At 40.1% G+C, this 12182-nt stretch overlaps 1 protein-coding gene across 1 annotated transcript in view; it reads left to right on the top strand.

The window, feature by feature from the left end:
* Positions 1–12182, top strand: part of CCDC30 (coiled-coil domain containing 30) — a gene marked incomplete at its 3' end in the record, with an annotated part of 116489 nt that overhangs the window by 3353 nt on the left and 100954 nt on the right. The window contains exons 2-5 of the mRNA XM_080801711.1: positions 364–419; positions 3909–4091; positions 6374–6494; positions 10157–10350. Of these exons, the coding sequence (XP_080657837.1) occupies positions 4074–4091; positions 6374–6494; positions 10157–10350 (333 nt within the window). The 5' untranslated portion in view covers positions 364–419; positions 3909–4073. The remainder of the gene's footprint in view (positions 1–363; positions 420–3908; positions 4092–6373; positions 6495–10156; positions 10351–12182) is intronic.

The raw sequence follows: 12182 nt of genomic DNA, 5'->3' as shown, positions 1-12182 counted from the left end.
TCTGTGGCAGTTTACTTCTACCCCATGTATCCAGGATGGCTGCTCAAGCTTCAGCAATCTTATGTGTATTCCAGCCAGTAGAATGGAGGAAGTAGTGAGGAAGAGTGATCCCATTCCATTCAGGGCACTTCCTAGAGGTGGCACACAATTCCATTTACAGCCCCATTGGTCAGAACTTAGGTCACATGGCTGAATCTTCCAGTAAGGCAGGTGGCTGTATGATCGTTCAAGAAACCAGTTATCTTATGCTGCAGGAAAAGGGAAGAATAAATACTGGGGGACAACTGGCAGTCTTTTCCACTAGCACTTGTGTTTGTTCTAATTTCTGTGTGTTTCTGTTTCTTCCCATTTTTTTTTTCCTAGATAGAGCTGGAGCTTAGCAAAGATGGATTATTACTTAACCCTAACAACTTCATGAGGTAGGCATTGTTATTAATCCATTTTATTTGGGGGTAGATTAAAGTTTAAAGAAGTTAGGTGACTTGCTTAGTCACAAAGCTATAAAGTGGCAGAGCCAGGATTTGAACCAAGATATGTCAGACTCCTATATCCGTGCTGTTAATCACCATGATGGTGAGAAAGGCAGAGAGCCAAAGTCAGGATTCTTAGACATGGCAGCCTCTCAAGGGGCTGTGGAAGAAGAGGAGCCCAGGAAGAACAGAGAGAAGAAAAGGCCAGAGAGGTAAGAGTAAAAACAGGAGAAAGTGATGTCCCAGAACAAAGAAAGGAAACATTTACAAGATAGCAGTGCAGAGAGATCATATATAAAAATTACAGAACTGGGGCGCCTGGGTGGCTCAGTGGGTTAAAGCCTCTGCCTTCAGCTCGGGTCATGGTCCCAGGATCTTGGGATCAAGCCCCGCATCGGGCTCTCTGCTCAGCAGGGAGCCTGCTTCCTCCTCTCTCTCTCTCTGCCTGCCTCTCTGCCTACTTGTGATCTCTGCCTGTCAAATAAATAAATAAATCTTAAAAATAAAAAAATTACAGAACCATGTCCAATTTGATTGGCATTTTGGGGGTTATTGGTAACTGATATTTTGAGTATAGTGGTAAGAACAGAAGTCAAAATGCAGTTGAGGAGGGGAGGGGAAGACAATTTGGAAGGAGGACAGTAGCTTCAGAGACATGTGGTGGGGTCAAAAGAGGGTTATTTTTGTATCTTTATTTTTAAGACCAAAAACATCCCTTATTTTTGAGAGAGAAAGGGTGAGAGCCTGTGTGGGGAGGGGCAGAGAGAGAGGGAGAGAGAATTTTTTTTTTTAAGATTTTATTTATTTATTTGACAGACAGAGATCACAAGTAGGCAGAGAGGCAGAGAGAGAGGAGGAAGCAAGCTCCCCACTGAGCAGAGAGCCCGACGTGGGGCTCGATCCCAGGACCCTGAGCCACCCAGGCGCCCCAGGAGAGAGAATCTTAATTAGGTTCTACATCCAGCATGGAGCCCGACTCAGGGCTCGATCTCACGACCCTGAGATCATGATCTGAGCCGAAATCAGGAGTCCGACACTTAACCGACTGAGCCATGCAGGCAGCCCAAGGCCAGAAGCATCTTGCGTGAAGGGCAAGAGATCAGTAGAGAGGGAGATGATGAGTATAAAGAAAAGAAAAAACTTCCTTGAAGAACCAGTGTGGATGGGATCTCAAACACAGGTGAAGAGACTTGCTTTGATCAGGAGGATGGAAGTCTCCTCCACTGAGTAGAGAAAGAGAACAAGGTCTCTCAAGATAAAGGCTAATACCTCGGTGTAGAAGTTGATAGAGTTTTATGATGACTTTAGTTTTACTAGTGCTGTGGGAGACAAGGGGATCTGCCAAAAGAGGGGAGAGGTGAGAGTGGTTGGAGATTGATGGGAGAGATGGAAGTTCTGAATAGTTGCAGAGTGAAATGGTAGCAGAATCTGGTAAAGAATGCATAGATTGATCTAGCAAGAGAGAAGCTTGGCTCAGGTTGCAGACCATGAATTTGTAGTGCCTCCAGTCTGCTCGCTTGTTTTATTTTTCTCTACCAGCCCTCAGCAAACTAAAATAGATAAAGAACTGTTAAATAGTAAAACTATTTCCAGGGCTGGGATTTTCAGGGAAGGTGATTCAAGGGGCAGGATAACTGGGGACATTGATGACAGATTGCAGTGATCGACTGTTGGCTCCAGGCTTGAGGGGAAAATCCAAAAGTAACTGGTAGTTTGAGAGATGTAATGGTCGAGGGACTGAGGTCTCACTGTCATTGTAGAATAAGCACAGTTTAAGAGAACAATCACTTCACCCCCATCAGTATGGCCTTGTTATATATATAAAACAAATATAACAAGTATTGGCAAAGATATGACATTGGAACCCTAGCGTTGTGTGGTGGGAACATAAAATGGTGCAGCTATTTTGGAAAATAGTAGATCAGCTCCTCAAAGATTTGTTAAACAGAGTTATAGGACAGCAACAGACAGCAATCTATTTTAGGCATATACCCCAAACAACTGAAAGCAGGGACTTAAACAGATACCTGTAACCTGTGTTCACAACAGTGTCAATTCACACCAGCTGAAAGGTGGAAATAGCTCAACTGTCCATGAACCAATGAATGAATAAACAAAATGTGATACACACATACACAGACACACTCAAACATGCACCCATCCACACACCGGAATCGTATTCAGCCTTAAAAAGGGAGAATGAAAATACAAGTGGGGACCAGATGATGGAAGTGAGGTGAGGAGCACAAGAAGATTTTTAGCTGTAAGTCATGAGGCAAACACGTGGGGTACTACGATTCAGACCTGAATCCTTTTTTCTTTCAGCGTGAGGTTCAGATGATAATTAGAATTCTATATATTGTCCACTTAAACTGCTGATGTGAAAATAACCCTGAAAAACTTAGCAAGAAAGGAGAAAAATAATACAAATAATGAAGAAAGCAAAACAGTAGTTTGTGTGGACTATCTGCAGTACAGTAATAATAATGCAGATCACTACAATTTGGTCAGATTAACTTCGTTAAAAGTTGTGTCTGGGGGTGCCTGGGTAGTTCAGTCGGTTAAGCCTCTGCTTTTGGCTCAGGTCAATGATCCTGGAGTCCTGGGATCTAGCCCCGAGTTGTGTTCCCTGCTCAGTGAGGAGTCTACTTACTCCCCCACCTCCCGTTCCTCCTCCTGCTTGTGCTCTCTCTATCTCTCAAATAAATAATTAAAATCTTGTAAAAAAAAAAAAACTATGTTTGATTACAACAGCAAGTCCTAGTCACAGCTAGAGATTCTAGTAACAGAGAAACACAGATAAAACTTCAATCAGAAATTTATCTTTCACCTACCATTATAGTGTAAGCTCTTTTGTAGCTTGAAGAACTAAAGATAATATTGATGACAGGCTTAGATCAAGAAGTTCTGGAAGAGAACTGAATGATTTGAAAGTCACCAGAAATTTTAAGCCATATTCAGTGAGTACAGTAATCCCTTGATAGCACAGAATCAGTGAGCTCTCTAGTTTCCAGAGGAGTCCTTTTATCTCTCAAATTCAACTGAGGGGAAAAAAGCTTCTTTGGAATTTATAATTTTTCAAGGGGCCCTTGGGCAATTTTCTAATTACTAAATTTCAAACTTCAGAACCGGGCATACAGAAAATCTTGTATTTTTAAAAAATATACATTTGCATTACATATAATGTCATCACTTTGTATTTTAGAAGATGTTATGAAGCAGTTTAAAATTTTAATTTTCTTTGTGTTGTTGGGTATTCATGTAAATGTCCATCATAACTGGATAAGATACCCATTAATTAACAGAAGAACTAAACTACTTTGTACAGAGTCTAACTCTAGGTGTACATGCATGTCAATTTTCTTGTGTGCTCAGTTTTGTGTGTGTGTGTGTTGTATGCATGTGTGTACATATACATATGCTATCTCTTTTACCAAGGGAGAAGTTCAGATAGAATATGTATTTCACCATCTTGAGAAAGAAGGAGTTGAATCCCTTGTTGCTACAGAAGAACCACTCTACTTTATTTGGTGCTTATTCCAGAACAGTGAAGACAGGCTGAGCACTGCTACCAGAAATTTAGAAGAGCTTACAGCGAAGCACATGGAAGAAATGAAAGAAGTAAGAGCTAATAACATAAAGTTTTAAGATACTGTGGTTTTGTTCATTGTCCTTCATTAAACCGACATGTTAAAAACCAACATCTGAATATTACTGTGTAGTTTGCAAAAGCACTTGCATGTACTTTTTTTCCCTAAAACGTTCCAATAGTCTGTATTCATTTCCTGTAGAGATGTACAAGATGTTACCAAGAGATAGATGACTGGCTGGACATCCAAATAGGTCTGCTCAAGGTGGTTTTCATTATCTTCGTAAATTCATCCTGTTTCAATAACCCACCCTTTAGCTGACCCTCTTGCTTGTCTCTTGTGGGCTTAGAAACCTGATTAGTCAGTGGATCTGTTTCTCAAAGGTGACCTTATATTAACTACACTCACAGAGAAGTTTGTGAAAAAAATAGATACCAGCTTACTAGTGGGCAAAAAGAAATGTAATTGCCACAAGAACCAGATATGCATGTCCTGTGGCTGACGGATTCTTTCTCTACAGGTACACTGCATTACAGATGTTTACTTGCAGAACAAATATTCTAATTTTTATAGCACTGACTGAGATGGCCTGATTTCCACAATAGGTCTCTCTATACCTGCCTTTATTTCTGGTCCTTTTATAGACTAGAACGTGGCAGGGTATCTAGCTAGCTAGCCCTTAGTGGAGTAGATAATGGCATCTTTTGACTTATCACTCTTTTGATGTTTCCGATACTGATTAACCTACTTTTTTTGACATATTCTTCCTTTAAATGAGTTAAGAAATTCTCTCAAGTTGCTTAGAAATCATTCTGTTGTGTTTCAGAATCTCAGCTCAGATAGGCAACTTACTGATTTTTAAATTTAACTTTTAGAGGACAGTGTGATTTCCAAACTCTTAAAGAATGCAGCTCCTTTAGAACAAAAGTAGGACAATATAATAAACCATGAACTTTAACATTAGGCAAATGGGTGTGAAAAATTGCCTTTAGTACTGTCTTTCTGTGTAGCCTTGGGCAAGTTAGTTAACTTCTTTGCTTGACTTTCCTCATAGGTAAGATGGGGATAATAACCTCTTCAAAGAGATGTATGAGGTTTACACAGGTTAAGGTCCGTAAAACATTTCACACACACGTGCTTGACTCCTAGCAGGTATTCAATCAATTATAGCTATTAATTATTAGAAATAGGTGTTACTGTTCCTGCCATTTTGAAGAGAAAGAAACTGAAGATTAGCAGGAAGTTATGAAGTTGGGTGGCAGTGCCGAGTTGCCTCTGCTATATACCATTCAGCTCTTTGTTCATTTTATGAGGGGTTGTGCAATAGGTTTCAACACAATTCAGCAAAATGCAATTACTTTGTTAGTCTACTTTTTTTTTTAAGATTTTTAAAAAATTTATTTATTTGACAGAGAGATCACAAGCAGGCAGAGAGGGGGAAGCAGGCTCCCTTCTGAGCAGAGAGCCGGATGCTGGGCTCAATCCCAGGCCCCTGGGATCATGACCTGAGCCGAAGGCAGAGGCTTTAACCCACTGAGCCACCCAGGTGCCCCACGTTAGTCTACTTTTAAGCAATTTCGCAGATAGGTAAGAGCTTAGCCTCTGGGTCTGGCCCTGCTGAGTGTGAAGTCTAGCTCCTCTCCTTATTTCCTGCATGACAATGCAAATCTCTTGGCCTCTTAACAGCCTGCTTCTTCCTCTATAAAGTGGGAGGATAACAGTCTCAGAGGATTGTGGTGAAAATGAAATATTTGATGTCCTTAATACAGTGCCTGGGGTATTGAGCTAGGTTTTAATCTATTATTATGAGCCACATAAAAGTGCCTTTTATGAAGTTGCCGTATTAACCAAAAGCTATTTTTAAAAATACCCCGTATTTTAGTACAATCTAATATTAACATTTCAGACATCTTAATCATCATTGTTAGCACAGGACGGTAAACAATTATTGTGGAGATTTTTCTCTGTTCGTGGGTATCATGCTATATTGCCTACACCATAGATAAGGAGACTTGATTTGAAATCTGGCAAGTTAATGGAAAAAAAAAAATTAGAGATTGTGACTGTCCCAGAAATTTGTAGAGCTGTGTCATCATATCTATGGGTAACAGTGTCTGATAAAATGAAACAGCTGGAAGGAAGTTTAGGGAGGGAGACTCACACTTAAGGAAAGCCAAGTTTTCTGTTTATTTCTTTGATTATAGACAGGATCGTATGGTGATCTCTCAATGATTCTTTCACTTCATAGATTTGATATGGGTTACTGTACGAATCATGGACTAAGAGTAAGAAAATGTATTATTTTCTTTTTAGGTGGAAAAGTATACAAACCATGTCCATAACTTAACAGAGGAAAGAGAAGCATCTTCTCACAGTTGTGAAGAGGAAAACAAAGAGCTTAGAAATGTGGTTAAAGAGCTCCAACCGAAACAGGGTATTTTTCCCTTTTGTTAACAGTGTGGAGTTTATTTATTTTTTTCTACTTCTAGAAAGAATATGTGACAATTGTATAAATTTGGGAAATGTATAAAAGTAGAAGGAAGGGGGAAAATTATAATCTTCCACTCCAGGAAAAGTACTTATCCTGTTTGAGTGTATTTTCTGCCTGGTCTTTTAAAACTATCTGTTCTGAAATAGTCGGGAATGTGTGTGAGAGAGGACAAGATGGTTATTTCCTTCAAAGTCTATTTAGCACTTAACACACTGTGTCACAGTGACCTGTGTCAGCTCCTTTGGGGCAGAGATCATGTTCTGGTCTTAGTGGTTTCTGTGTTTCCCACAGAACCTGCCTTGTAAAGCACCTAGCATATTAAGGACTCAGGAAATGTTTATTAAGTACTACAAAGCTATAAGGGAGAACATGGATAGGACCCCTTTAGAATATTCTAATATTCTGGGGCACCTGGGTGGCTCAGTGGGTTAAAGCCTCTGCCTTCGGCTCAGGTCATGATCTCAAGGTCATGATCTCAAGGTCCTGGGATCAAGCCCCACGTCGGGCTCTCTGCTCAGCGGGGAGCCTGCTCCCCCCCTTCCTCTGCCTGCCTCTCTGCCTACTTGTGATCTCTCTCTCTCTCTGAAATAAATAAAAAATCTTTAAAAAAAAAAAGAATATTCTAATATTCTGCTGATGGAAGTTTTTTCTTTATTTTGAGTATCAGATGGAAAGGTTGAGTTAAGCATAGGACCTATTTCATATGTACTGCACTCTTGTTTCATTTGTTTTCCTGTCTTGTTTTCCATTGAATATACAGAGTTTTCTTCTGCTGGCTTGAAAGTTTGCATTCTATTTTTGTCTGTATGGTGGTTGCATTTTTAAGAGTTTTCAAATTTCTTCTGGCATTCCTAGTTATTCTCAGCAAGAGGGTTGTTCAGGGCCCTAATCTGCCATTCCAATGGTATCTTCCAATTCTGTGAGAAATGGAAGATACTGTGTGTCCTGCTGCCAGTATAAATTAGTTTATGAAGGATTGGTAAATAGGGGAATTATGTCATTTTATTGTTATTTATTTACTTATTTTTAAAAGATTCTTTTTTTAAAAAACATTTATTTATTTATTTGACAGAGAGAGAGAGAGAGAGAGACACACACACACACACACACACACACACAATGAGAGAGGGAACACAAGCAAGGAGAGTGAAAGAGGGAGAAGCAGGCCTCCTGCAGAGCAGGGAGCGCAACTCGGGGCTCCATCCCAGGATCCTGGGACCAGGACCTGGGCCGAAGGCAGATGCTTAATGACTGAGCCACCCAGGCTCCCCTGAATTATGTCATTTTAATGCAGAAATTCATATACAGCGTCCCCCAGCATGTTAATGATTTGAGCTAATCAGCAAGGCTTGGAGTTTATACATGAAGTTCATTTGTCCCACATTCTTCTCTGGGACTCAGTTTGGCCACATGTTTCTCCTGGGAAGTGCTTATTGCAAAGGTAGCCCTAATCTTTGTGCATTTGGCTTTGTTTCCATAACTCCGCAGACTCAGCTCTTTGAGCTCACCTTTATAGCAAGCCCGAGTTTTTAAAAAAAGACAAAAGTCCTATATTTACTATAGTATTTATTTTTTAAGAATTTGATATATCTCTTTAAGTGTACCAATGTAATTATTAGGATTGCCAGTGGTTTCTTATAGCACTCTAGTTACACAATGACAGAGATTTAGAATTGTCTGTACCAATCTGGTTTTTTAATAAGCTTTATTACTTTTAGTGAGCAGTTTGCAAAATACAAGTTTATTTTAGGAGCATAAAACTTAATCACTTGAGAAATGCTTATGTAATTAAATGATATTTTTTGAAGGTAGAAATAATATGATTTTGTAATGAATTTAATGTTGGGTGGGAGAAAAGAGGAGAAATCATTGGTGACCCAAAGCTTTCTGGCCTGAGCAGTTGGAATATTAGAGTTACAGCTACTTAGGTTGGGGAGGCTATGGGAAGTCCCATTTGGGAAAGACAGTAAAGAATTTGCTTTTGGACGTGTACCTTTTGATGCATATATTAGACATCCCAGTGGAAATGTCAAGTACACAATGTTGTATGTTTGGAAGGCACTGCATGCTAGAGCAGTGAATCTGAGAGTCATCAGCAAATAGCCAACACTTAAAGCCTTGGGATGATAGGCGATTACCTGGGGAATGAAAAGAAGACTCGACCCTGGGCATTTCTATGTTTAGAGAGGATGGAAAGGTGAGAAATTAGCCAAGAAGTCTGAGAAGGAGTGGCACGCATGACAGGAGGAAAACCAACAGTGTGTGGTGTCCCAGAGAGACATGATGAAAGCGTGTTGTCTTTGAGATAAGTGGGAAGGGAAGTGGGAATGGGATCCAGCACACAAGGGGAGAGTGTGGCCTTAGGAGCAAAGATAGTTTGTTAAATCTCACAAGAGGGAAGAGTATGTAGGAATTGGCAGATTTGGTAAGGAGAGTTTGTGGAAGCTGGAGTGCTGCTTTTTTCTCAGTGAAATAAGAAGCAGGGTATTCAGCTGAGAGTGAGGATGGGGAAGGAGGCGTTGGAGACTTGAGGAGAGAGAGGAATCAAATAATGGTCTAGATCGCTGGAAAATGAGAGAGAGAATTCCAGGGACCTGTGGGAGGATTGGTGGACAATAAGGACCCACTTGAGGTGAGTAGACGTGAATTTAGAGTGAAAGCAATCAGCACCAGCTGTGCAGTTTTCTCCAGCTACACTTTGCTTCTGGAGTGAGGGACAGGAGAGGTGAAGGGTTGGTTTACGGGCTGGAGTTCTGTCAGCCATGTATAATGGAAGGAAAGAGGGGCAAGGGAATTGTGTGTTTTCAAGGTGGGGGGGATTATAATGATGAATTGCTTACATGAATCTAAGCTTAGATGAATCTAAGAAAGTAAATGGGAATGGGAGTGGGATAAGGAACATTGAAAAGTGTTAAAGTTAGTGGATTATAGTTGTCAGTATAGTCAGAAACTTGTTGACATCTAGCTACTAGACGAAGTATATAGGAAATGGTGATTGGAGACTGGGATGCTTGAAATTGAGACTGGGGAGTTGCTGCTAACAGCAAGGTCTAGAGAATTACTATGGAGTAGGGACTGAGATGGGGTGGAGGACTCAATCTTTGAAAGTCAGTTGGGGAGACTGAGAAGCCAGGGCACTAGAATAATCTACCTGAATATTGAAATCACCAAGAATTTTGGCAGGACTAGTTAAGTAACCTTACACAAATTGGTTGGCTTGTTGGTGCCTGCATCCTTGTCTCATAAAGGATAATCATGTTTCCTACCTCAGTGAATTAGATTAGGTGACATAAATTTATCTTAAGTGCTTGGTATAATACCTAGCACATAGTAAACACTCAATAAAACAACAATATTTAAAGTTATGTAACATTAAGAATATTTACTGCTTTTGAGAACCCTTTCCACTACTTTTTTGGTTATTTTTTTCCTGAAAGTTTGCAGACACCCTGAAGGGATGGGCAGAAGAGTGGTAGTAGCAATATAGCTGATTTTTTAAAAAATTAACTTGCTATTTCATTAAGAACACATTTAACATTTTATAACACCAGTTATTTGCCGGCATTTCTTTTAACAGCTTTGTTTCTGTTATTTCTTCCTAACAGAAGTGCGAATAAAAGAGATTGAAGAAATGTTGTATAAAGAGGGCTTATCTGAAATAGCTCTGAGAAGCCCCAGTGAACAGATTACATACTTATTGGTAGAAAGAAGTACACTCTTGAGGAAACTGGAAACTGGGGGCCCCAAACCAGAGTCACAAAGATGTATGACCAGTAACCTACAGAAAGGACTTGCCCAGGTATTCTGAAATTAACTAGATAATTGAATAAGAGTCAGGCCAGTTTTTTATTTGTTTGTTTGTTTCTTTAATAATTCATTCATTAAATTATTAGGAAGCCAGTTTTAATAATGCTTCAGTAAGTTGGTTTTTTTTTTTTACAGATTTACTTATTTATTTGAGAGAGAGAGTATGTGTCCAAGTGAGTGGGGGAGGGGCAGAGAGAGAGGGAGAGAATTCTGAAGCAAACACCCAGCATGCCCTGGAGCCAGATGTGGGGCTCGATCTAAGGGTCCTGACCTGAACCAAAACCAACAGCTGTCCACTCAACCGACTTTGCCAAGGCACCCTGAGTATATAGGTTTCATTTTTGGATGGACTTCTCTGCCACTTGTTCTTGGTATGAACTTGAGCAAGTTAGTTAACTTTTGTGAGCCTTGATTTTCTCATCTATAAAATCTGGGATTGACTCAATTACTCCACAAGGCTATCATGAAAATGAAATAACATATATAAGGCTCTCAAATAGTACCTCACACATTAATTAGCATTATTGTGGGGCTTTTTTTCCTCCACAGAAATCTGTAGTAAAAGGTGAAAAATGTATGCCATCTGAAGAGAAACGAGAGTATTAATTAGCATTATTGTTATTGTTTATTGAGAACTTTCCACGTGCCAGGCTCTGTGCCAGCGAATGTAGAAACACAGTCAAGTTAGACATGATTTGGACTTGCAAGCTTACAAGCTAATGGAGGAAAGAAAAAAGCCAGTGATTATAGTTCAGTGTGTAAAGTCCCATGATAAAGGAAGGCATAGAAGTTTCGAGAAACTCAGAGGAGGGTCTGAGTCAGATGTAATGGGTCAGGGGACTGAAAAGCCTTCCAGATGAGATGTTGAGTAGTATTTTGAAAACTGAGTATGTGTTAGCTAGATGAAGAAGCTGGGAAAGGCATTCCTGGCAGAGGAAACAGTATATATCACAGACTGGTTCATTGAGTGAATGCTGAGAAATGTGGCTGGAGATATTTTCAGGAACCACATCATGGTGAGATTCATATGCTAAGCTAAAGTTTGGACTCAGCACCCAGCAATGTTCCTGTACCATGCTAGGGACATAAACTTTTTTTTTTTTTTTAAGATTTTATTTTTCAGTAATCTCTAAACCCAGCATGGAGCTTGAACCTACAAGCCCAAGATCAAGAGTTGCTGGCTACACACCCACTGAGGCAACCAGGTGCCCCAAGGCATAAAAACATTTGATGAACTTTGTTATAGAAGGTCTGGAGAGTCACACTAAATAATTTTAAGAGGAAAGAGTAACATTCTGATTCATGTTATTACAAAATCTGGGATTTTGGTTTTTGGTTGTATTGAATCGGTTTAAGAGGAATTTACTATCAGGACTCCTAGGTGGCTAAGTCGGTTGGGCGTCTGCCTTTGGCTCAGGTCATGATCCCAGGGTCCTGGGATTGAGTTTCAAATGGGGCTCTTTGCTCAGTGGGGAGCCTGCTTCTCCCTCTGCCTGCTGTTCCCTCTGCTTGTGCTGTCTCTCTCTGACAAATAAATAAATAAAATCTGGGGCGCCTGCGTGGCTCAGTCAGTGGGTTGAAGCCTCTGCCTTTGGCTCAGGTCATGATCCCAAGGTCCTGGGATCGAGCCCCGCATCGGGCTCTCTGCTCAGCAGGGAGCCTGCTTCCCTTCCTCTCTCCACCTGCCTCTTTGCCTGCTTGTGATCTCTGTCTGTCAAATAAATAAATAAAATCTTAAAAATAAATAAATAAAAATAAATAAATAAATAAATAAATAAATAAAATCTTTAAAAAAAAAAAAAAAAGAGGAGAGGTGCCTGGGTG

This window comes from Martes martes (genome assembly GCF_963455335.1).
Source record: "Martes martes genome assembly, chromosome: 4".
Taxonomy (NCBI): domain Eukaryota; kingdom Metazoa; phylum Chordata; class Mammalia; order Carnivora; family Mustelidae; genus Martes; species Martes martes.
This window is presented reverse-complemented; position numbering and strand designations above follow the sequence as displayed.